Below are 26,220 nucleotides of genomic sequence, written 5' to 3'. Positions count from 1 at the left end.
GAATTGAATGTAATAGTGTTGCAGATGACAATAAGCAGAATGGCATTGTGAGCTGGGTGGCATTGTGAGCTGTGAGGAGGATGCTAAGAGGCTGCACGCACAGGTGAGTGGACAAATGCATGGCAGATGCAGTAGAATGTAGATAAATGTGAGGTTATCCACTTTGGTGTCAAAAACAGGAAGGCAGAATATTATCTGAATAGTGACAGATTAGGAAAAGGGAAGGTGCAACGAGACCTAGGTGTCATGGTACGTCAGTCATTGAAAGTTGGCATGCAGGTACAGCAGGCAGTGAAGGCAGCAAATGGCATGTTGGCCTTCATAGCGAGAGGATTTGAGGATCGGGGGTATGGAGAGAAAGCAGGAATGGGGTACTGAAGTTGCATGATCAGCCATGATCAGATTGAATGGTGGTGCAGGCTCGAAGGGCCGATTGGCCTACTCCTGCACGTATTTTCTATGTTTCTATGTTGATGGCCTCTATTTTTACACTTCGCCACAAGATGAGCTCAGAGAGGGCATGAGGTGAGATTAGACAGGAAATGGAGAAGGACGTGGATTGTGGGTTAGGACACGTTTTCTTTTCTCTTGCAGTGACACATGACTGATACTAAATTATATAACAAAATGAACTGATGATACCCAAAACCAGTTTTCACAGAAAAATGGACAAAAATTATGGAATCCAATCGTTAAAACACTGCTAAAATCCAGGAATTCTATGTAATAAATTTGACCTCTCAGTTATTGCAAAAAAATTGGCCCCAGAACATGCCCATCAATTGGGTACATGTGCAGTGTCGCGAATCTGGAACCCTCAGGACCGAGGCCATTCCGGACTTTCGATCGTCTTTCTGACATCACGAATCTGGAAACACACAAGCTGAGGTTCAGGTATATCCGGATTTCGGAATGTCAGAAAGGGCGGGGGGCCGCCGAGGAGCTGTTTGCATCGGGCCGGCACCGTCGAGGAGGCCCAGAGGTAAGGGCAGTGGCGGCGAGGCGAGGCCTGACATCAGGCAGTGGTGGGCCCCGAGATCGGGCAGCGGTCCTCCCCCTCCCCGAGGTTGGCGGGTCCGGATTTCGGAACATTTTACGGATTCTCGACAATGCACCTGTATTATTATAGAATGAAGTAAGCAAGGGTCACTTGGGGTAGCATTGAAAAGTATAATAAACAAACAAGAGGTCCCTCAATTCTTCTAACTGCATTAGTTATGTGTTACATTAAACATTACTGAAGAATGTTAGAATGCTTTATATTCATCAGTTTGAACTTCCACCAGTTTGAATATCTCTGGAATACAATTGTTCTTTCAGAAGTGCAATCTGGGCATTCAAAAGCTTTTTGTCTTTGCTTTCAGTATCCTACCCCCTCCCCACCCCACCCATCTATCATACAGACAGTAATGCATGGTTCCATTGGTGGCAGTTGCCCTTCAGTACCTTGTTCAACTGACCATACACAAGTCTGACAAGCTTTTCAGCTGTGGAAGCATCACAGCCACATTTAAAGCTGTCTTATTACACAATTCCCACACATGCTTACTTCTAGAAGTGATCATAAGCAAAAACAGTTCTCTCCCCAGTGTAAAATCACTTATTACACCACCTTAAAAAAAGCTGTTAAGTTTAACAAAAAACCACCACTTCCCCAGTGATGAACAGATAGACAGAAAAGATAAAAGGAGTATAAAAAGTGTATTTAAAAACTCCCTAAATGTTGGCTTTACATGTTTGGTAATACTCTGAACGTCAAGTAACAAAAGGCAAGAAAAAGAGATTAAACATAAATAACGAAAGAAACATTAGTGGGTTGTGCAGTGAAATTGTGTCTTGAGCAAGGCTTTGCCTGTGATGTTTCTGGCCTACAAATGAGCATGAACAATGTTTATTTTCCTGTGTTTAGATTTGTAAAAAAACTCAATTGTATTTGATTTAACAGAGATGGAAGAAAGTAAAACCTTGTTCAACATGGTCACAGGCTGCACTGTTCGTTAGGATTTTTACTTGGTTAATTGAGGAGGAACGGGCACAAGAGAAAAGATAGCTAACTAAGGAAATAAAGGACGGTATCCAATTAAAAACAAGGGCATACAATGTGGCCAAAACTAGTGGGAGGACAGAAGATTGGGAAGCATTTAAAAGCCAACAAAGAATGATTTAAAAAATGATTAAAAAAGGGAAGATAAGACTATGAAAGTAAACTAGCACAAAATATAAAAACAGATAGTAAGAGTTTCTATAGGTATATAAAAAAGAAAAAAAAAGAAGAGTAGCTAGAGTAAATGTTGGTCCCTTAGAGGACGAGACCAGGGAATTAGTAATGGGGAACATGGAGATAGCAGAAACTCTGAACAAATATTTTGTATCAGTCTTTACGTAGAGGACACTCACAATATTCCAAAAGTGGATAGTCAAGGGGCTATGGGGGGGTGGGGGGGGGGGGAAGGGAGGAACGTAACACAATCACTAAGGAGGGGTACTCAGTAAGATAATGGGACTGCAGGTGGATAAATCCCCTGGACCTGATGGCTTGCATCCTAGGGTCTTGAGAAGTAGCGGCAGGGATAGTGGATGCATTGGTTGTAATTTACCAAAATTCCCTGGATTCTGGGGAGGTCCCAGCAGATTGGAAAACTGCAAATGTAACGCCCCTATTTAAAAAAAGGAAGCAGACAAAAAGCAGAACACTATAGAACAGTTAGCCTAACATCTGTGGTTGGGAAGATATTGGAGTCCATTATTAAAGAAGCAGTAACAGGACATTTGGAAAAACAAAATTCGGTCAGGCAGAGGCAGCATGGATTTATGAAAGGGAAGTCATGTTTGACAAATTTGCTAGAATTCTTTGAGGGTGTAACGAACAGGGGAGAGATGAAGTGGATGTGGTATATTTGGACTTCCAGAAGGCATTTGACAAGGTGCCACATAAAAGGTTACTGCACAAGATAAAAGTGCACAGGGTTGGGGGTAATATATTAGCATGGATAGAGGGTTGGCTAACAAACAGAAAACAGAGAGTAGGGATAAATGGTTCATTCTCGAGTTGGCAATCAGTAACCAGTGGGATGCCGCAGGGATCAGTACTGGGACCCCAACTATTTACAATCTAGATTAACGAGAAGGGACTGAGTGTAACGTAGCCAAGTTTGATGACGATACAAAGATGGGAGGAAAAGCAATGTGTGAGGAGGACACAAAAAATCTGCAACAGGACATAGACAGGCTAAGTGAGTGGGCAAAAATTTGGCAGATGGAGTATAATGTTGGAAAGTGAGAGGTTATGCACTTTGGCAGAAAAAGATCAAAGAGCAAGTTATTATTTAAATGGAAAAAGATTGCAAAGTGCTGCAGTACAGCGGGACCTGAGGGTACTTGTACATAAAATATAAAAGGTTAGTATGCAGGTACAGCAAGTGATCAGGAAGGCCAATGGAATCTTAGCCTTTATTGCAAAGGGGATGGAGTATAAAAGCAGGGAAGTCTTGCTACAGTTGTGCAGGGTTTTGGTGAGGCCACACCTGGAATACTGCATGCAGTTTTGGTTTCCATATTTACAAAAGGATATACTTGTTTTTGAGGCAGTTCAGAGAAGGTTCACAAGGTTGATTCCGGAGATGAGGGGGTTGACTTATGAGGAAAGGTTGAGTAGGTTGGGCCTCTACTCACTGGAATTCAGAATAATGAGAAGTGACCTATCGAAACATACAAGATTATGAGGGGGCTTGACGGGGTGGATGCAGAGAGGATGTTTCCACTGATAAGGAAGACTAGAACTAGAGGGCATAATCTTAGAATAAGGGGCCGCTCATTTAAAACTGAGATGAGAAGAAATTTCTTCTCTCTGAGGGTTGTGGATCTGTGGAATTCGCTGCCTCAGAGAGCTGTGGAAGCTGGGACATTGAATAAATTTAAGACAGAAATAGAGTTTCTTAAACGATATGGGAATAAGGGGTTATGGAGAGCGGGCAGGGAATTGGACCCGAGGCAATGATCGGATTGTATTAAATGGCGGAGCAGGCACGAGGGGCCATACGGCCTGCTCCTGCTCCTATTTCTTATGTTCTTGTATTCTTATGTCATACAATTCTAGTACCTGTACAAATAGACATCCCCAAAAAACAGACACTGACAGTCCTAAATAACTTACGTTATAATAGATACAAACTGCAGCTTGAAACCACAGGCACTCTCAAATTATGAACTATAGACAGCCTCTAATGCACTAAGTCCATTTACAACTTAAAACACTAGTCACGCAAGGAAGTGCATGGCGGCGGCAGGTGAAGAAAACGGCTTTTGTGTAATGGTGACCTCTTTATCCAGAATACATAGCAGCACAGAAATCAGAGGGGAAAACTGCAGTTGGATGCTTCCTTCGGTCGAACGCCTCCGACCCAAAATTTTTTAAATGAAACTACCTTATGGTCCCGGAGGAATGGAGGATTCCGGTGTGCAGCGTATGGAAACATATCCTCCAGATACGTATTCGTATCCTGGAATCAAAGGGATTCGTGATCCAGACCCACATGTAGTATTCGCATTGATAATTGGAACTCCGTTTTTACGAGCTCCCATTACTATCAATTAGAATACCCCCCTAAAACAAGAAACACAACACAATAAATTAAAAAAATCACCTCACAGATTTAAAATTAATTGAAATTGAATGCAATTAAATGTTTTAGATAAAAAAAATACAAAAAAATATATTTTGTGTGTATTTTAATAGGATTAAAAATAAACTTACCTTAATGGACAGGGTTTATAAATATAAAAATGAGTGATTAAATTTAATTTTTCTATGTTTCAAAACTCTTATGCTTGCTTTTACCAGGTGTCAGAGTTTAAAGGACATTCACTGGGCAAGAGTTGGGCAAATAGTTTAATCTCTGCCCCGTGGATGTCCTTCCTGCGGGGATGCGTGCAATCTGTCAAAATAAATTTTGCCAGATCGGAAAAGCTGGTTTCTCGGCGCATGCGCATTGCACGCCAAGAACCGGCATTTGCGAGGCCTCTTTGGGTGCGTGCACACATCGTACGCACCCGGCAAGGCAGCAATTTTCAGCCCACTATCTCTTGGCTTGAAGGCTTGCACAGCTCTATTACAAGAATAGGGAGTGGGGGTTTCTCAGCCGCTATGGATGCTGGGTAAAGAGATCTCCAGTACACAAAAGCCGGGCACTACTGGTTGAGGCAGGGTAGTCAGGAATCTGGGGCCCTGAAATCATGGGAGAGTGGTCTAAAATCACGGGGAGTGGGGGGGTCTGGAGCAGGGTTAGCGGGACAGGGAGACTGGGAAAGAGGGATAAGGGAGCCTGGGGAATGGGTGTTGGGGCAGAGAGATGGAGACTGGGGGCTTGGCGAGAGAGATGGAGAGAATGGTTTCCACTTTTCCCCATCCTCAGTTTCCCCACTGCACCTGCTCTTGGGTGGCCTCCTGGTTCTTGGAACCTCTTACACAACAGCTGCTGGCACAATACCACAAATAAAAGATCTCAACTATAGGGGACCCAATCATTATAAGATAAATCCAATAATATTTGTGGCAGTCATGTGTTCCGATGTCATTGACGTCAAGTGATCCGATGTCACATGGTCAGATGTTATGTAGTCAGAATATCACACGATCAGACTTCCAGGAATGTCTCCAACCAGCATTGGCAACCCTACTCCACCAGTACATCAGGTATTGATGAGCTACTAACAGCACCCTCACCCACCCAGCACTTCAAACATTAACAGCTATAGTACACAGAGGGAGGGAGTCCCAGACAGGAGGCTGCAGGACATTAATCCCCCCCCCAATTTGGCTGGGATCTCCCAGGCACACCGGCCCTACAGCAGCCACCTTGCCCTTTGCAGGCTGACAATGTAGCTGATCCCAGGATCAGGACATCCCTGCCTCAATGGAAAAGGACTGCCGGATGGCAATGAACTAGGAAACCCAACCAACAGAAAACAAACTAAAATCAGATTCTGTTGACAAGGCTCCAGAATTGGGCACAATCTAAGATGAAGGTGAAAAAAAAGGAATGCCGCAGGAGATACAGCCAATCCCGGGATATTTGGCACATCCTGTTTACTATACATACAATAACCACTTTGAAAATAAGGACATCTGCAAATAAAGGACATCTGATGAAAGTCCCTTAGCGAGGGGATTAAATGCAGTATCTCCAAATTTGCGGATGACACTAAGTTGGGTGGCAGTGTGAGCTGCGTGGAGGATGCTATTAGGCTGCAGAGTGACTTGGATAGGTTAGGTGAGTGGGCAAATGCATGGCAGATGAAGTATAATGTGGATAAATGTGAGGTTATCCACTTTGGTGGTAAAAACAGAGAGACAGACTATTATCTGAATGGTGACAGATTCGGAAAAGGGAAGGTGCAACGAGACCTGGGTGTCATGGTACATCAGTCATTGAAGGTTAGCATGCAGGTACAGCAGGCGGTTAAGAAAGCAAATGGCATGTTGGCCTTCATAGCGAGGGGATTTGAATACAGGGGCAGGGAGGTGTTGCTACAGTTGTACAGGGCCTTGGTGAGGCCACACCTGGAGTATTGTGTGCAGTTTTGGTCTCCTAACTTGAGGAAGGACATTCTTGCTATTGAGGGAGTGCAGCGAAGATTCACCAGACTGATTCCCGGGATGGCGGGACTGACCTATCAAGAAAGACTGGATCAACTGGGCTTGTATTCACTGGAGTTCAGAAGAATGAGAGGGGACCTCATAGAAACGTTTAAAATTCTGACGGGTTTAGACATGTTAGATGCAGGAAGAATGTTCCCAATGTTGGGGAAGTCCAGAACCAGGGGTCACAGTCTGAGGATAAGGGGTAAGCCATTTAGGACCGAGATGAGGAGAAACTTCTTCACCCAGAGAGTGGTGAACCTGTGGAATTCTCTACCACAGAAAGTAGTTGAGGCCAATTCACTAAATATATTCAAAAGGGAGTTAGATGAAGTCCTTACTACTCGGGGGATCAAGGGTTATGGCGAGAAAGCAGGAAGGGGGTACTGAAGTTTCATGTTCAGCCATGAACTCATTGAATGGCGGTGCAGGCTAGAAGGGCTGAATGGCCTGCTCCTGCACCTATTTTCTATGTTTCTATGTATCTAATTTACAGGTTTCACTATACACAGTGCCCCGCTAACCTAGTGGCCAAGGGCACCAACCAGTGTCGCGCTAAACCCAGGAGGGTCCCAGGTTCAATCTTCAATTAGTGTTTGGTGAGCTGATCTCAGTCGGTGCAGCACAACAATTTGCTTCAAGGGAAACCAAACAATCAGTCAACGAGAAAACAATCTCAGTCAGTACATTGAGGGATACAGATGGATTAATCCCATCTTGCACTTGAATATCACCTAGGGACTTTAAAATGTAACATTGACCAGAATCTTGGAAACAGGGTGCCTGCTGCTCTTAAAGGAATATATAACATGAAGGAACATAGAGGTAAGATTTGATTTTCAAGAAAAAGGATTAAAACACAGATACACACACTCTCTGAACCATGAGATGTAGATTCAATAGACTACGTGGTTCGAATCTTATCCAAACCAAACTACAAATAACAGAAGACGCTTATCTTAAAAAAAGAGGAAGTAATTGGGAAAGAAAATGTATGTTAATCATGTATCTTGGCACAAGAAAATATATGACAAATTAAGGGAAAAATAAACATACATAAAACCAGTATCTACATACCTCAACTCCAAACAACACAACACTTTGAACTCCTGGCATTTCATGAAGAGCTGCTTCCACCTCTGGTACAACCATCGAAAATTTAGTTTTAGGTATGACCAGCTTGGCTATTGTCAGATCAATTTCTGCTACAGTACTCCCAAGTCCTTTTGGATACTGTTCAGTGACAATAACAGGAATTCCCAAAATGTGCGCACCCTGAATCTGGAAGAGCATTCAAAATAATGTTAAAAAATATATACAAGTAGATAATGCAATAACATTTCTTTCAACACAGTTTAGTAAAACGCTATACATCGCACATTACTGAAGACAACCAACCCCTAAAAATATAAAGGAGTACTCTCAGCACCATGAAAACATTATAGAAAAGGTGAATTCTTTATGTGAAGCAGAATATGGCAATGATTAAACATGGATGTTAAAGATCTATTAATATTCCAACAAGTGGGCAGCACTGAGGAATGTGTCATTAGTCAATTATTTCTTTTTAGTCATTCCGGGATTTGGACATCGCTAGCAAGCCCAGCATTTATTGCCCATCCCCAATTGCCCTTGAGAAAGTGGTGGTGAGCCGCCTTCTTGTGGTGAAGGAACTACCACAGTGCTGTTAGGTCAAAATCCTGGAACTCCCTTCCTATCAACAATGAAGGAATGGTGATATATTTCTAAGTCAGGGTGGTGTGTAACTTGGAGGAGGACTTGCAAGTGATGGTGCTATCATGCGTCTGCTGTCCTTGTGCTTCTAGATGGTAGAGGTCACGGGTTTGGGAGGTGCTGCCGAAGAAGCCTTGGCAAGTTGCTTCAGTGCATTTGTAGATGGTACACACTGCATTTCCATTGACTTTAATTTTACGAGGGCTCCTTAATGCCACACTCGATCAACTACTGCCTTGATGTCAAGGGCAGTCACTCTCATCTCACTTCTGGAATTCAGCTCTTTTGTCCATGTTTGGACCAAGGCTGTAATGAGGTCTGGAAATGAATGGTTCTGGCAGAACCCAAACTGAGCATCGGTGAGCAAGTTATTGGTGAGTAAGTGCCACTTGATAGCACTGTCAATGACACTTTCCATCACTTTGCTGATGATTGAGATTAAATTGATGGGGCAGTAATTGGCCGAATTGGATTTGTCCTGCTTTGGAGGACAGGACATACCTGGGCAGTTTTCCACATTGTCGGGTAGATGCCATTATTGTAGCTGTACTGGAACAGCTTGGCTAGAGGCGCAGCTAGTTCTGGAGCACAAGTCTTCAGTACAACAGCCAGGATGTTGTTGTGACCCATGGCCTTTGCTGTATCCAGTGCACTCAGACACTTCTTGACATCATGTAGAGTGAATCGAATTGGCTGAAGACTGGCTTCTGTGATGGTGGGGACCTCAAGAGGAGACTGATATGGATCATCCACTCGGCACTTCTGGTTGAAGATGGTTGCAAACGCTTCAGCCTTGTCTTTTGCACCATGGGGATATTCATGGAGCCTCCTCCTCCCATTAGTTGTTTAATTGTCCACCATTCATGACTAGATGTGGCAGGACTGTGGGATCACTTAGCTCTGTTTATAGCATGCTGCTTCCGCTGCTTAGCAGGCATTTAGTCCTGTGTTGCAGCTTCCCCAGGTTGGTACCTTATTTTTAGGTTTGCCTGGTACTGCTCCCTACATGCTCTTCTGCACCTCATTGACGCAGGGTTGGTCCCCTGGCTTGATGGTAATGGTAGAGTGAGGGATATGTTGGGCCATGAGGTTAAAGATTGTGGTGGAATATAATTCCGCTGCTGCTGATGGCCCACAGCACTTTGTGGATGCCCAGTTTTGAGCTGCTAGATGAGTTTTGAATTTATCCCATTTAGTACAATGGAGGGTGTCTTCAGTGTGAAGCCGGGACTTCGTCTCCAGTCACTGTGCGGTGATCACTACTACCAATGCCGTCATGGACAGATGCATCTGCGACAGGTAGATTAATGAGGATGAGGTCAAGTAGGTTTGTCCCTTGTGTTTGTTCTCTCACCACCTGCTGCAGGCCCAGTCTGGGTCAGTAGTGGTGCGACCGAGCCACTCTTGGTGATTGACATTGAAGCCCCCCACCAAGAGTACATTCTGTGCCTTTGCTACCCTGAGCTTCTTCCAAGTGGTGTTCAACATGGAGGAGTACTGATTCATCAGCTGAGGGAGGGCAGTAGGTGGTAATCAGCAGGAGGTTTCCTTGCCCATGCTTGACCTGAAGCCATGAGACTTCATGGGGACCGGAATCAATGTTGAGGACTCCTAGGGCCACTCATTCCTGACTTCATACCACTGTGTCGCCATCTCGGGTGGATCTGTCTTGCCGGTGGGACAGGACATACCTAGCGATGGTGATGGAGGAGTCTGGGACATTGGCTGATAGGCATGATTCTGTGAGTATGACTATAGTCAAGCAACAGCCTGACAGTCTGTGGGACAGCTCTTCCAATTTTGGCACAAGTCCCCAGATGTTAGTGAGGAGGACTTTGCAGGATCGATTGGGCTGGGTGTGCCGCTGTCATGTCCGAAGCAGGTGCCAAGTGGTCCGTCTATTTATTCTTATTATTGAAAGGATACAGATCACTTGAATTCTAGCGGCCTGTAATTTAGGATCAGCGGCAAAGAAAAAGCATTTGCCACTGACCCCAAAGAAAGCTGCTCACAAAGATCTCACGATCTCTGTGGTGAGAATTTTGGCTTTTGAGACTTTCGACGGAGATTAGTGCAGTATAGTGAGGAATTCCTAGTGCGATCTGCTGTGATGTCACGCAGCCAATCACAATGCAGAATTCTCAGACAGGAAACCAGGTGAACAAATTGCTTTTATTCTGACTTCTAAAAAATGTTAGAGAGAGCAAAACGAAGATTGGGACTTTCACATGGGGAAAAGGTAAACCTGAAATAAATATGAACTTTAAAAAAAAACATTTTTTTTTAAGTTTCTTAAAAATTGTATTATTATAATGGATAGATTTGACACTCCACAAAATTAAAATTAGTTTTTTTAGGGCCATAATATTTATTTAGCAGTCAATATACTGTTAAAACTCCTAATACAATAAGGTCTGACTTTTAATGGGGTATTTAACAGCGATATTATTGCGGAAAAGCCAACGTTTTCATCAGTTTCACAGATTTCCCGGATTATACTGACTGCTGGGTATGGGGGTTGGAGAGGCCACAGTGCAGCCAGTGTCGAAACAGTGAATGACTGACCGCAACCTCAGGATTTCCGCATTAGGGTGCGCATGCACTACATCCTGAAATTACAGTCAATTTCAAAGGAGCATTAATCTTTAGAATTGTCTAACCCAGAGAGGCTGGGTCATTAAATATATTTAAGGTGGAGACAGACAGATTTTTAAACAATAAGGGAGTGAAGGGAGTGAAGGGTTATGGGGAGCGGGCAGGGAAGTGTCGAGGCCAAGGTCAGATCAGCCATGATCTTATTGAATGGCGGAGCAGACTCGAGGGGCTGTATACCCTACTCCTGTTCCTATTTCCGATGTTCTTATAACGCTGTTAATTCGCTGTTACTACCCACCACAAATTCCGAGCCATTCTGTTACAACATTACATTAAAACTCGACAAGGGGGTATAGACTAAAGCTCAGAAGAGGTCAAGAAAGACTGGATCAACTGGGCTTGTATTCACTGGAGTTCAGAAGAATGAGAGGGGACCTCATAGAAACGTTTAAAATTCTGACGGGGTTAGACAGGTTAGATGCAGGAAGAATGTTCCCAATGTTGGGGAAGTCCAGAACCAGGGGACACAGTCTAAGGATAAGGGGGAAGCCATTTAGGACCGAGATGAGGAGGAATTTCTTCACCCAGAGAGTGGTGAACCTGTGGAATTCTCTACCACAGAAAGTTGTTGAGGCCAATTCACTAAATATATTCAAAAAGGAGTTAGATGAAGTCCTTACTACTAGGGGAATCAAGGGGTATGGTGAGAAAGCAGGAATGGGGTACTGAAGTTGCATGTTCAGCCACGAACTCATTGAATGGCGGTGCAGGCTAGAAGGGCCGAATGGCCTACTCCTGCACCTATTTTCTATGTTTCTATGTTTCTAAATAGTTTAAATTTGGAACAGACCAGGCAGGGAGAAGGGGAGGTGGATACTTTGGTTCTGTCTTCACTAAGGAAGACATGAATAATCTCCCGTAAATACTAGGGGACCGAGGGTCTCGCGAGAAGGAAGAATTGAGGGAAATCCTTATTAGTCAGGAAATTGTATTAGGGAAATTGATGGGATTGAAAGCCGATAAATCCCCAGGGCCTGAGTCTGCATCCCAGAGTACTTAAGGAAGTGGCCCTAGAAGTAGTGGATGCATTGGTGGTCATTTTCTAACATTCCATGGAATCTGGATTAGTTCCTATGGATTGGAGGGTAGCTAATGTAACCCCACTTTTTAAAAAAGGAGAGAGAGATAAAACCGGACATTGGTAGTGAGGAAAATGCTGGAATCAATTATTAAAGATGTAATAGCAGCGCATTTGGACAGCAGTGACAGGATCAGTCCAAATCAGCAGGGATTTATGAAAGGGAAATCATGCTTGACAAATCTTCTAGAATTTTTTGAGGATGTAACTAGTAGAGTGGATAAGGGAGAACCAGTGGCTGTGGTGTATCTGGACTTTCAAAAGGCTTTTGACAAGGTCCCACACAAAGATTAGTGTGCAAAATTAAGGCACATGGTATTGGGGGTAATGTATTCACATGGATAGAGAACTAGTTGGCAGACAGGAAGCAAAGAGTGGGAATAAATGGGTCCTTTTCAGAATGGCAGGCAGTGACTAGTGGTGTTCCGCAAGTTTCAGTGCTGGGACCCCAGCTATTTACAATATATATTAATGATTTAGACGAAGGAATTGAATGCAATATCTCCAAGTTTGCAGATGACACTAAGCTGGGTAGCAGTGTGAGCTGTGAGGAGGATGCCAAGAGGCTACAGGGTGACTTGGACAGGTTAGGTGAGTGGGCAAATGCATAGCAGATGCAGTATAATGTGGATAAATATGAGGTTATCCACTTTGATTGCAAAAACAGGAAGGCTGATTATCTGAATGGTGACAGATTAGTAAAAGGGGAGGTGCAACGAGACCTGGGTGTCATGGTACATCAGTCATTGAAAGTAGACATGCAGGTACAGCAGGCAGTAAAGAAAGCAAATGGCATGTTGGCCTTCATAACGAGAGGTTGAGAGTATAGGAGCAGGGAGGTCTTACTGCAGTTGTACAGGGCCTTGGTGAGACCATACCTTGAGTATTGTGTGCAGTTTGGGTCTCCTAATCTGAGGAAGGACATTCTTGCTGTTGAGGGCGTGCAGCGAAGGTTCACCAGGCTAATTCCTGGGATGGCAGGACTGACATATGAAGAAAGACTGGATCGACTCGGCTTATATTCACTGGAATTTAGAAGAATGAGAGGGAATCTCATAGAAACATGTAAAATTCTGACAGGATTGAGCAGGTTAGATGCAGGAAGAATGTTCCCAATGTTGGGGAAGTCCAGAACCAAGGGTCACAGTCTAAGGATAAGGGATAAGCCATTTAAGACTGAGATGAGGAGAAATTTTTTCACCCAGAGAATTGTGAACCTATGGAATTCTCTACCACAGAAAGTTGTTGAGTCCAGTTCGTTGGACATATTCAAAAGGGAGTTAGATGCGGCCCTTACGGCTAAAGGAATCAGTGGGTATGGAGAGAAGGCAGGAGCGGGGTACTGAAGTTGCATGATCAGCCATGATCATATTGAATGGTGGTACAGGCTCAAAGGGCTGAATGGTCTGCTCCTGCATCTAGTTTCTATGTTTCTATGTGTCAGAAGGTTAATGAGGGTACTGGATAAATACTTAGCAGAGAAACAGAGTAGTGTATTAGAATTTTTTTTTTAAACTTTGGGACTAGCTACATTAACTGCCATGTCTCTATCACTTCTGTATATTTCCTAGCTCTGTGCATAGCTAATAGCTGTATCTAAATGATATAGAATCATACAGCACTGGACGAGGCCATTCAACCCATCATGCCTGTGCCGGCTCTTTGACACAACTATCAAACTAGTTCCACTCTCCTGCTCTTCTCCATAGCGCTGTAAATTTTACTTTTTGAAGTATATATCAAATAACTTTTTGAAAATTACTATTGAATCTGATACCACCACCCTCAGGCAATGCATTGCAGATCATAACAACTTGCTGCGTAAAAAAAGTTTCTCCTCATCACCCCTCTAGTTTGTTTGCCAATTATCTTAAATCTGTGTCTTCTGGCTACCGACCTTCCTGCAGCAGTGGAAACAGTTTCTCCTAACTTCCTCAATCAAAATTCTTCATAGTTTTCAACAACTCTATTAAATCTCATCTTAACCTCCTGTGCTCCAAGGAGAATAATCCCAGTTTCTTGAGTCTCTTCACATAACTGAAGTCCCTCATCCTTGGTATAATTCTAGAAAATGTTCTCTGCACCCTCTTCAAGACCTTCCTAAAGTGTGGTGCACAGAATTGGACACAATACTCCAGCTGAGGCCTAACCAGTGATTTATAAAATATTTAGCATAACTTTTTTGCTTTTGTACTCTATGGGCTGGATTTTCGGGTTCTGCTCATTTCGGAGCGGTAATGGTGGCGGGGCGGTAAAGTCTGCGTCTCAGTCAGCAAAATTAATCAGCTAGGCCCTCAGTGTGAGGCGGAGCGCTAAGGGAGGCATTACACATCTCTCAGAGCACTAGGCAGGCTGAGCAACTGAAAATCCGTTGCCTGAGCAAAATAAATACCTGGAAAAAAAACACACACCAAAAATATTCCCAATAAATAACTCACACCTCCACAACATAAATCTCAAAAAAATTTAAATAAAAAACAATCAACATTACTTACCTCACTGCAGCCTCTACAGCTCGGACCGCCCGCTTTCACAGGCGGTCCCAGCATGGCGCTCTATGGAGCGCTACGGATCGGGTGGCAGCCAAAAATCAAGCCGGTGTCACAACCAGCTCGCCTCTTCCGGGTGGTAATGCTCCGCGCCCCGGCTAACTCGGCACCGACAGTCCCGACAGGGAGCTGGAAGCTAGCCGTCCGCTCGGAAGTGCTTACTGCCACCAGTGTCGCATCTCTGGGGCGCTAACAGGTGCGGCAGAAGACCAAAAATCCAGCCCTATGTCTCTATTTATAAAACCCAGAATCCAGTATGGTTTTTAACAGCCTTATCAACGTGTCCAGCCACCTTCAAAGATTTGTGTATATCCTGTCGGTCTTCTTTGTCATTTGTTTAAAGACCAGGATCTCAAAGCCGGCACCAAGCTCATGGTCCACAGAGCAGTATGATACCCGCCCTCCTATATGCTTCAGAGACATGGACTTTATGTACAGCAGGCACCTTAAAGCACTGGAGAAGTACCACCAATGCTGCCTTCGCAATATCCTGCAAATCCAATGGCAGGATAGGCGTACCAACGTCAGTGTTCTCGCTCAGGCCAACATCCCCAGCATCGAACACACTCGACCAGCTCCAATAGATGGGCCACATCGTCTGCACGATACTAGACTCCAAAAATAAGTGCCCTACTCAGAGCTCTGACACGGCAAGCGAGTCCCAGGTGGGCAGAAGAAACACTTACTCTGAAAACTACCATGACACTCAGGAATTTAATGGAAAACTTGGACGTTATGCTAAATGGGCAGAGATCCAGCATTAATAGATCTCCATCCCTTTTTCCTGCTGGTTAAACCCAACTGATCAGAAAATCTAGGTTCGTGCACCAGAATTGCATTAGCCATAAACTTTAATGCCTGAACTAATATCTAGTTCAACTCAACAAGTAGTTTTTCCCATTCCTGCTGTCACTCAAGACTGGGAGACAGCGGTGCCTGCTAATATATTATACAGGTGCAGCGTCGAGAATCCGGAGTTCCGAAATCCAGATTGGTGGCAGAGTCATCCGGAATCCGTAAAATATTCCGGAATCCGGACCAGACAACCCTGCCGACCTCGGGGCCCTGCCACTGCCAGACCTTGGGCCTCGCCTCGCCCCACCGCCACTGCCCTTAACCTCAGGGCCTCCTCGCTGGCCCGCTCAATGACCTCCTCAGCGGGGCCCCGCCCGACAACATCCTTGGCGGGGCCCCGCCAGAACATCACCTCGGCAGGGCCAGCCCATACACATCCCCGGCAGGGCTCGGCCCAACAATATCCTCCTCGGCGGGCCTCGGATGGCCTGAACATCTCTTCGGCAGGTACACCCACTCTCCCCCAACCCCCCACACCTCCACCCTTTCTGACGCTCCGAAATCCAGAAATACCCAAACCTGGACTCGGGTGTTTCTGGATTCGTGACGTCAGAAAGCAAATCAATAGTTCGGAACCGGATTCCGGAACGGCCTCAGTCCCGAGGGTTCCAGATTTTAGGCGCTACACCTGTATATTAATATAAATGAATATTCTCAAAGGAAACTACATTACAAGATTATGGGCTGAATTGTTGCTATGTTGCTGCCTCTGTTCACGCCCCAGAGGGGCAGTAATGGAGCCGACAATGGTTTCCGGGTGGCCAGCCAGCTCCCAGCACTGCCGCCGGTTTCGACTGCGCTTTGAAATTTGTTGTGCACCGAACCTATAACGCCCCATAACACACCGTGGTGGGACCACCTGCAAAAGCAGGTGGTGAGAGCTGTCCCGGCGGTGGTGAGTGATGAAATTGGTGAATGAAGTAAGCTTGATTGTTCTGTTTAGTTTTATTTTTGCGATGTACCTTATTGTGGGGTGTTTATGGTATTGGGAATGTTTGTTGTGTTGTTAGGTGCGATTTTTTTTTAAGCCACAGAATCCTCTCTTGGGGCACTCCGAGGCTGGCTCTTTAGCAACGATTTTTAGTTGCTCAGCCAGCTTTGTGCCCTAAAAGAGGCCTCCTTTAGCACTCCACCCCACACTCAGGGCCCAGCTGATGAACTTTGCTGACTGAGGTGCAAACGTTACCGCCCCGCCGCCATTACTGCCCCGAAATAAGCAGAACTGAAAATCCAGCCCTATATTTCTAATATATTCATACAAAAGAAAGAAATGAATGGCTAAAAGCTATCCAACAAATGTTTGTTGGGATTCCACAATAACAGTACCACACTTGAAATTCCTCCACACAGTGTAGGTTAAAAAAACATTGCAGAATCGTCATTCCAGTGAAACATCATAAATATTCAATGCTAGAAGGATCCAGAAAGACAACATTCATTACACATCTGAGTAACAGAAAGAAAGAAAAAAAAAGAACCTGCCTTTATATAGCACCTTTCATGACCTCAGGATGTCCCAAAGCGCTTCACAGCTAACAAGGTACATTTTGAATTGTAGTCACTGCTGTAATTTAGGAAACACACCAGCCAATTTGTGCACAAGATCACACAAACAATGGGTAAGTGATCAGATAGCTTGGGATGAAAACCTGCTCCCAAAGACCAAAATAAAAAATGCATATCATTTAAACCAACAGAACAATTTTTAAATTTTAAAAGGAAAGGATATCATTGCATTGTCACGTTTTTACTGATTGTGAATAAAATTCTCCACAAAGGGTAAATAGATTTTTCTCAGTATGTTGCAATTCAACAGTTCTGGATCAAATTTCGGAATAAACAATAATAAACGTGAGAAAACTTACCAGCCTTTGCCCTACACTTATGATATCTCCAAAATACTTGATTGCAGGCCTGAACTTTTCCTGCATATCACAACAGAAAAACACAGTGCTGGAAGCTATAAGGTTTCCAAGTGATGTCATCTGGTAAAACAAATACAAAAAGTATCATGTCACAATTGGCCATTCCATTTCTTTCTTTGTTCAAGATAACAAACATTAGACATGCAACAGGACAGGTGATGGAAATGCCAGTTTATAACAATCATAATCAGCCAGCAATATAAAGAATTTCTCACGCTGTTAGTTCAGGACATTGAATACCTCAGGAGAATGTGGTACATTGAGTAAACTGAATATTTCGGATAGCTCATGCCCAATATATTTAAAATGTTAACTTTTAATAATCAGACGCATCTTGCTTACAATTCACAGCACCAGCAGGAATACTTTTCTGGATCACATTTATAACTTTTGTCTTCATGAATATTCAAATCTTTTCCAACTGTGAATACTGCTATGATCCCACTAAGTTCAGTCCTAAGATGCAGTATTGTACTCAATTGAAAATTATTTGCAAACCCACTAAATACAGTGTTGTTGTAACATTATTTTCAAGTTAGGATATTGAGTGATAGATTCTTTCATCTCCTGGGATACAGAGTCATGTTCCAATCAGACTGATTGGATGAAGGTCTCCTCTCTCTCTACTGGCTGCAAAGGAACTTTGTGAAATTACTTTGGGCAGACTTATTTTATGTCCGATTGGAAATGTAGTTGGATTGTTCTTGAGAGGTTCCAGGTACTGCACATTATTGGATCAAATTAGGGGAGCTTTATCTGCTGTTGCTCTGCAGCCATTTGTTGCTCATGCTGAGTGCCTCAAATGGGAAAGTGATTCATTCCCCAGCACTTGCATCCTTCACTGAGGTGTAGCAAAAAAATATTTTTAAAGCCCTATATTAATTGAATGAAAATGCAATTTGACAGTAATAGCAATAGTTAAGTACCAAAAGGTGTACCATCAATCCAACATCATTGATGTGTTTTTTTTAAAATGAATTTTCCTTGATACAATACCAGATTTGAAATCAATTTTTCCTTTCTTATTTTCAATAAAAGTTAACAAGCTTGATTTATGCAATTCAGTTCTATGCCGGTAGAGGATATCTGGAATGGTCTGCAACATTTTCTCTCATCTAACGCTTAGATTATTATTTTAAAAAGTTAAGTAACATAAGTGATAATCATATGGTTGAGAAGGGCATCCTCTGTCTACCATTTATATGAAAATCATAAATACTTAAAAAAATATATATATTTTTTTTTTAAATTGGATTACTGGGCTTGAAAGCACTATGACAAATAATTACATACATCTGCTGCCAAGCAGCCAAATATTATGATCCATTGCTTCTTAACTTACCACTGGGTGTAAGGTAAGCCATCCAGAGAGAAATTAGTTCAAATTATTCATGTTTATTATTCTACAAACAGAAGTGTGGCAGTTCACAATAGGTGCACCTGGCCTGTAATGCTCAGGGGGAAATGGCAACTAAAGGAAAGGCACATACTATAAGACTGAATCATTTGCATTGGTGAAACAATATATAAATTCAAAGATTTGTACATTGGAAGCAAAAAGAATGTGTCTGCAAAAGCAGTCTATAGGAAGACCTGGATAACTATAGTTGGAAATAAATCAAATGACTCGGAATATAGAAGGCATAATAATTATTTAAAGCACGTGGTTTGATGCAACATAAAAATTTTAAACGGTTAGCAATGTAGAAAGATAATTACATGTTTCTTTCCCCCTCAAAAGAAAAAAATCTCAAGAAAAATGACTGCCAAAGTATGTAATCTTCTGGGTGAGAAAACCTGCACGGCTTCGGAGTCTGGTGACTGTTATGTACCATCTTTGTACGTTTACTAAAGAATAAGAACGATTACAGGAAGCTTCAAATCTATTGTAATAGCTTACCAATATTGCTTAGTTATAAACAAAACCCTCATTATATACTACCGGTGTCTGTAATCACTTGATGTGCTTGAAGTGCTTGAAGTAAATTAATTATGTATAGGTGATCTTTCTTCTGGGACCATTTTATTGTAAAGACTGCAGTCTTTACAGAGTCCAAAATTAATTGTAATTCTTTCAAGTCTCCACAGATGACTATTCCACATCTTGTTCTCTGGAATCATGCCAGATGATGATTATCATCATAAAGAAATAGAAACCTAGCAAGAGGGGGAGCTCATCATGACAATCAAGCATATATGCAGATCTCACATTGCATTGTTGAACTACGGACGGTCTTCACACCTGTGGCAGGATTTTCCACAGGGGCCATGACCAAATTGTGCCATGCAAGTTGAAGAGTCCACCAAAAAAGACACAAGAACATCAAACACAGTAGACCTGCTGGTCATTCACTGCACCATCACCAGAGCACAAGGGTCCCATATAACCAATAAACTAACTTATTATTTATCGTCCCTGATTTTCTTTTGTGAGCTAAATTTTGAATGAAGCACTTAATTGGATATTAAGGGAATCAGGGATGTGAGGATGGTGCAGGAAAGTGGAGTTGAAGTAGAAGATTAGCCATGATCTTATTGAATGGCGGAGCAGGCTTGTGGAACCAAATGGCCTAATCCTGCTCCTATTTCTTACTGATCAAGATGTATTATGAGGTCGTCATCTTGATATATAAGCTAACACTGAGACGAAGACTATGGACTGATTTTTTTTCAATCTGGAGGTGGGCCAGGAGAACGGGTTTCCTGCAAGCCCTGCCGAATTTAACGGTGCGGACTGATTTGCATTTGAAACCTGTGTTTCCCACCCACCAGATTGAGAAACTGGCTGGCTGCGGGTGGGTAGACCTGCAACAGTGGGCTAGAGAGTGGAAGGAGGGACGGATCGCATCGAGGCTAGGGGTGGGTGGTGGTTAGAGCAGCACGAGAATGGCCGAAGGAGCAGGCTTGGGATGGAAAGGGGGCATCGCCAGTGAGCTTGGGCCAGAGCAGTTGATCAAAGGGCCGGAGGAGGATTTTTTTTTCCCCTGCGGAGGCGGGGCAGAGAAGGAGAAAGAGTGTCAGAGGGCCAGAAACAACCCAGGGGACAGGCGCAGATGATCAGGTGGGGTGGGGGAAATGGAAGCCTCGTTGGGAGTGTGGGGGGTGGTTAGGGAAGGATACTGGATCCAGGAGGTAAGTGTAAAGGCACTTCTCTCCTGGATCCAGCAGTCCTTGCCTTACTTTAGCTGGTGGATTTGACCAGGCCTGCAAAACCTAACCAGCTGAAATTAATTTTAAAATGGAGGTTAAATCTGAGGCACTACAGCCTCATTATTTAAATGGCTGACCTGCCTCCTGGGACCAGGTTGGGTGCCTGCCCCCGGCCACTTCCATTACAACCGAATGTTTAAAAGTCAATAAATAAAACATTTTCTACTTACTGACTGCAGCACCGGGAGTCCTCCAACAACATGCTGGGATGGCCCCTCCCCCCCTTAGTGTCTCTATCTCTCTGTCTGTGTGTCTCTCTCACTCTCTGTCTGTCAGTGTCTGTGTTTCTGACAGCGAGCGGTGGAGGTTGGGGGCGGGTTCTGGTCAGGAATCAGACTTTAAACACTTAACTTCCCAACCGACCCAAACCCACCCTTGTTTTGGATTACAATTTCCCCCATGTCTCCGTTTTACAAGTCTTGGAGTAGGTAGAATGGCTGGAGCAATAAAAGTATCAAAGGTATTTCTAAACATGTGAATCAATAAATATCTAAAAGCTGAAACCAGACAACTGTGGCCTCGAATTGGATGGATGAGTGAATCTTTCACATTTGTCACAACACCATGGGCAGCCTGTGAAATTGGGTTGGGTTGCAGGGCAGAAAGCTACAATCTGCCCATACTACACATGAAAACCCCAGCAGGATGAGTGCTGCCTGAAATAAATGTTAAATAATGCATTATATTTTAATTGGAGCATTAGTGATAGGGCTACAATATTAGCAATTCATGCCAACAAAGTTAACAAAAAAAAACGTATTTAACTGAGCATCTATAAAAGATACATTTTCGGCAGCATAGTAACCAAATACGTGTTCCTTTGTGCAGAGGCTGAGGCATCAAGTTTGAGACCAGTCAAATAAGGGCCAGCATAAGTGTAAACATGGCACAGTATATGTAATTTAATGTAATCATGTTTAAAATTGATCACTTAGAACCAGATGACTGCAGACTTTGTTTCAACAAAAACAAATGACTGACAACTAGCACATCCATTTGAATTTTGAAAAAAATATAATTAGAGGATTGATCTCTTTCAATAGTAAATTGCTATGTTTACAAGATAACAAAGGCACATTGAAATCTTCTCTTCTTCTTAGGCAGTCCCCGGAGTCGAGGATGACTTGCTTCCACACTTAAATGAGTTCTAAGGTGACTGATGAGACCAATGCAGGCTCTACAGTCTCTGTGGGGCAGATGATGGTTGAAGGGACGGGTGGATGGGGTGCTTGATTTCCGCTTTGTGTTCCTGGCTTCCGCATGCTCCCGGCAAAAAGAATCGAAGTGTTCAGTGCCTTCTCGGATGCTCCTCCTCCACTTTGAGCATCTTGGGCCAAGGATTCCAAGAAGTCAGTGGGGATTTTGCATTTTTTCAAGGATGCTTTGAGGGTGTCCTTGAAGCGTTTTCTCTGCCCTCCTGGGGCTCACCTTTCGTGACATAACTCGGAGTAGAGTGCTTGTTTTGGGAGTCTAGCATCGGGCATGCGGACAATGTGGCCTGTCCACCGCAGCTGGTCAATGCCTCAATGCTGGAGATGTTGGCCTGAGAGAGAACACTAACGTTGATGTGTCTATTCTGCCAATTAATTTGCAGGATTTTGCAGAGCCAGCATTGGTAGTACTTCTCCAGTGCTTTGAGGTTCCTACTGCACATAGTCCATGTCTCTGAAGCATACAGGGAGGCGGATATCACTACTACTCTGTAAACCATGAACTTGGTGCCAGGTTTGAGATCCTGGTCTTCGAACACTCTTTTCCTCAAGCGGCCGAAGGCTGCACTGGCACACTGAAGGCAGTGTTGAACTTTGTCATCGATGTCTGCCCTTGCTGATAGTCGGCTCCCAAGGTATGGGAAGTGGTCCACATTGTCCAAGGTCTTATCGTGGATCTTGATAACCGGGGAGCAGTACTGTGTGACGGGGGCAGGAGGACCTTTGTCTTACTGATGTTTAATGTGAGGTCCAGACTCTCGTACGCTTCAGTGAAGGTGTCAATGATGGTTTGGAGTTCGGACTCCAAGTGTGCACAAACGCAAGCGTCATCTGCCTACTGTAATTCAATGACAGAGGTTGAAACAACCTTGGATCTGGACTGGAGGCATCAGAAGTTGAACAATTTCCCGCTTGTCCTGTAGATTAACTCCACATAAAAGCTCCATATATTTAACACACACCAAAAAATGCTCTTCCTAAATGCTTTAACTGCATCAGTTGCTACCCACCGCATCTCCCCCATCAATGAACAATGTACGACTTTGGACATACAGCCGTGCTTTTTTGGCACACTTCAAAGGCTGAGACTGCAACATCCAATAAACCGGTAAATACAATTGGTATCCCTACTTGCTGCACATATATATCTCAATTTTGAATTGGAAACACCACCACAACTCGAGTGAAAGAAATCAGATCTACAGACAACTGAAGGCCGAGGTCCAACAAAAAAAACTCGGGGCCTAAAGAAGATGGTGGGTGGAAAAAGCGCAAGCGATCCAGCAACTGGCCGACAATCACGACGTGCGTGGATATTTTAAGCACAGTCAAGACCACCTACGGCCCAAGCACTCACGGTCTTATTTCACTGAGAGCCAAGAACGGAGAGGTACTCAAAGACAAAGGGGCAGTCAGCGCCCGCTGGAAAGAGCACTTTGAAGATCTCCTTAACGAAAACTGTGTCTTTGACACGAGTGTCCTTGACTCTATCCCACAATATGCCACCTGCCACCACCTCAGCACAATCCCAGCCGGACACGAGATTAAAACGACCATCCAACAATTGAAAAACAACAAGGCCTCAGGAGCAGATGGAATCCCCGCCGAAGTACTAAAGCATGCTGGAGAAGTACTCTTGGCGCAAATCCATCTCTCTTATCTGGAAGGAGGGGAGCATGCCAAGGGATTTCAGAAACACCGGAAACGTGACCATCTTCAAGAAAGGTGACAAGTCCGACTTCAGTAATTAGTGGAATTTCCCTGCTGTCTGCCACAGGGAAAATCGCAAGAATCCTCCTCAATCGTCTCCCCCACAGTGGCTGAAGAGCCCCGCCCAGAGTCGCAATGCAGATTCCGCCCACTAAGGGGCACAACAGACATGATCTTCACCGCACAACAAATCCAAGAAAAATGTAGGGAGCAGCATCAACCTCTCTACATGGTTATCTTTGACCTCACAAAGGCCTTCGACTCGGTCAACCATGAGGGATTATGGAGTGTCCTTCTCAAATTCGGCTGTCCTCAAAAATTTGGCACCATCCTCCGCCTGCTTCGCAATGACATGTAAGCCGTGATCCTTACCAACGGACCCACCACAGACCCAATACAAGTGCGTATCAGGGTAAAGCAACGCTGTATCATCGTACCAACACTCTTCTCAATCTTCCTCGCTGCAATGCTACATCTCACCTTTAACTAGCTCCCCGCTGGAGTGGAGTTAATCTACAGGACAAGTGGGAAATTGTTCAACCTCCGTCGCCTCCAGTCCAGATCCAGTTCCAATCGCTATCATTGAATTACAATATGCAGATGACGATTGCGTTTGTGCACACTCAGAGGCCGAACTCCAAACCATCGTTGACACCTTCACTGAAGCGTACGAAAGTCTCGGCCTTACATTAAACATCCGTAAGACAAAAGGTTCTCTACCAATCTGCCCCTGCCACACACTACTGCTCCCCGATTATCAAGATCCATGACGAGATCTTGAACAATGTGGACCACTTCCCATAACTTTGGAGCCTACTATCAGCAAGGACAGACATTGATGACGAAGTCCCACAGCTCCTTCAGTGTGCCAGTGCGGCCTTCGGTCGCCTGAGGAAAAGAGTATTAGAAGACCAGGATGTCAAACCTGGCACCAAGCTCATGGTTTACAGAGTAGTAGTGATACCTGCCTCCCTGTATGCTTCAGAGACATGGACTATGTACAGTAGGCACCTCCAAGCACTGGAGAAGTACCACCAACGCTGCCTCCGCAAAGGTGCACCAACGTCAGCATTCTCTCTCGGGCCAACATCCCCAGCATCGAGGCATTGACCACGCTCGCTCAGCTCCAACTATCGGGCCACATTGTCCACTTGCCCGATGCGCGACTCCAGAAACAAGCGCTTTACTCCGAGCTACGTCACAATAGGCGAGCCCCAGGAGGGCAGAGAAAACGCTTCAAGAACACCCTCAAAACCTCCTTGAAAAAATGCAACACCCCTACCGATTCTTGGGAATCCTTGGCCCAAGAGCGCTCAAAGTGGAGGAGGAGCATCCGAGAAGGCGACGAACACTTCGAGCCTCTGTGCCGGGAGCTCGTGGAAGCCAAGAACAAACAGCGGAAGGAGCGTACGACAACTCAAGCACCCTGTCCACCCGTCCCTCCAACCACCGTCTGCCCCACCTGTGACAGAGACTGTGGACCCCGCATTGGTCTCATCAGTCACCTGAGAACTCATGTTAGTGTGGACTCGGGGGGAGGGGAGGGAACTGCCTGCGAGAGGCTGACATTGCAAACACGTTTCACAGCCACACATAGTGCTGCTGCTAATCCTGCACACAGTTGGACCGACGAGACCTGAACAGATGTGCCGCTTTGCCCACGGACGGCGCAGCGAGTTATCGAGTTTGGCGCTGCGGCGTTTTGAAGGAGCGGAGCACTGACCGGCACTTGCAGAGACACGAGCCGGAGTTTGCACCTGTCGCTGACCACAAACTCTTTGGGCAGGTCGATGTACTCGCCCCACTCGGCCGAGTGCAGCTGGATGACGAACTTTCGGTGCACGCCGATCATGCCGCCGTACAGCGCCAGGAACCTCTGGATCAGCAGCTCATGGCCCGCGCCCGCCGGCACGGTGGCGGCTCTGCAAAACGCCGAGAAACAGAACAGCACCGGCACCTGAGGCTGCGCCATGTTACCGCACTGCAACATGTCCGCCCTCTCAACTTTCACCCCCACAGCGGAGCACTGCGCACACCCCCAAAACTCCCAGTGCCCCACCCACAGAGAGGCGGGGCCCCGCCCAACCCCGCCCCGAACATAAAAACCCCGCCCCGAACACCCAGACCCCGCCCCCCCGGCACCTAGCTCCGCCCCAAACACCCAAACCCCGCCCCAAACATAAAAGCCCCACCGCTGGCACCCAAATCCCGCCCCGAACACCCAAACCCCAGTCCAACTACCCAAACCACGCCCCCGCCACCCAAATCCGGCCCCCGGCACCTAACCCCGCCCCAAACACCCAGACCCCGCCCCCGGCACCTAACCCCGCCCCTGCCGGCAAACCTCCCCCCCGGCACCTAACTCCACCCCAAACACCCAAACCCCGCCCCAAACATAAAAGCCCCGCCGCTGGCACCCAAATCCCGCCCCGAACACCCAAACCCCACCCCCACCACCCAAACCCCGCCGCTGGCACCCACATCCCGCCCCGAACACTCAAACCCCGCCCTCACACACCTAAACCCCGCCCCGAACACCCAAAAGCCACCCCGAACACACAAATGCCGCCTCGAACACCCAAACCCTGCCCCGAACACCCAAACCCCACTCCAAACACACAAATGCCTCCCGGAACACCCAAACGCCGCCCCGAAC

General features: G+C 45.1%; 1 protein-coding gene across 1 annotated transcript in view; it reads right to left on the bottom strand.

Moving 5' to 3' along the window:
* Positions 1 to 25,568, bottom strand: part of isoc1 (isochorismatase domain containing 1) — a 38,466-nt gene extending 12,898 nt beyond the window's left edge. The window contains exons 1-3 of the mRNA XM_070881636.1: positions 25,288 to 25,568; positions 17,374 to 17,493; positions 7,715 to 7,918 (exon numbers count right to left, since the gene is read on the bottom strand). Coding sequence (XP_070737737.1) covers positions 7,715 to 7,918; positions 17,374 to 17,493; positions 25,288 to 25,554 — 591 coding nt within the window. The 5' untranslated portion in view covers positions 25,555 to 25,568. The remainder of the gene's footprint in view (positions 1 to 7,714; positions 7,919 to 17,373; positions 17,494 to 25,287) is intronic.
* Positions 25,569 to 26,220: the final 652 nt, after the last annotated feature.

This window comes from Pristiophorus japonicus, chromosome 1 (genome assembly GCF_044704955.1).
Source record: "Pristiophorus japonicus isolate sPriJap1 chromosome 1, sPriJap1.hap1, whole genome shotgun sequence".
In the NCBI taxonomy this organism is placed as follows: Eukaryota; Metazoa; Chordata; class Chondrichthyes; family Pristiophoridae; genus Pristiophorus; species Pristiophorus japonicus.
Note: the sequence above shows the minus strand (reverse complement) of the source record. Positions and strands in the feature narration are given on the sequence as shown.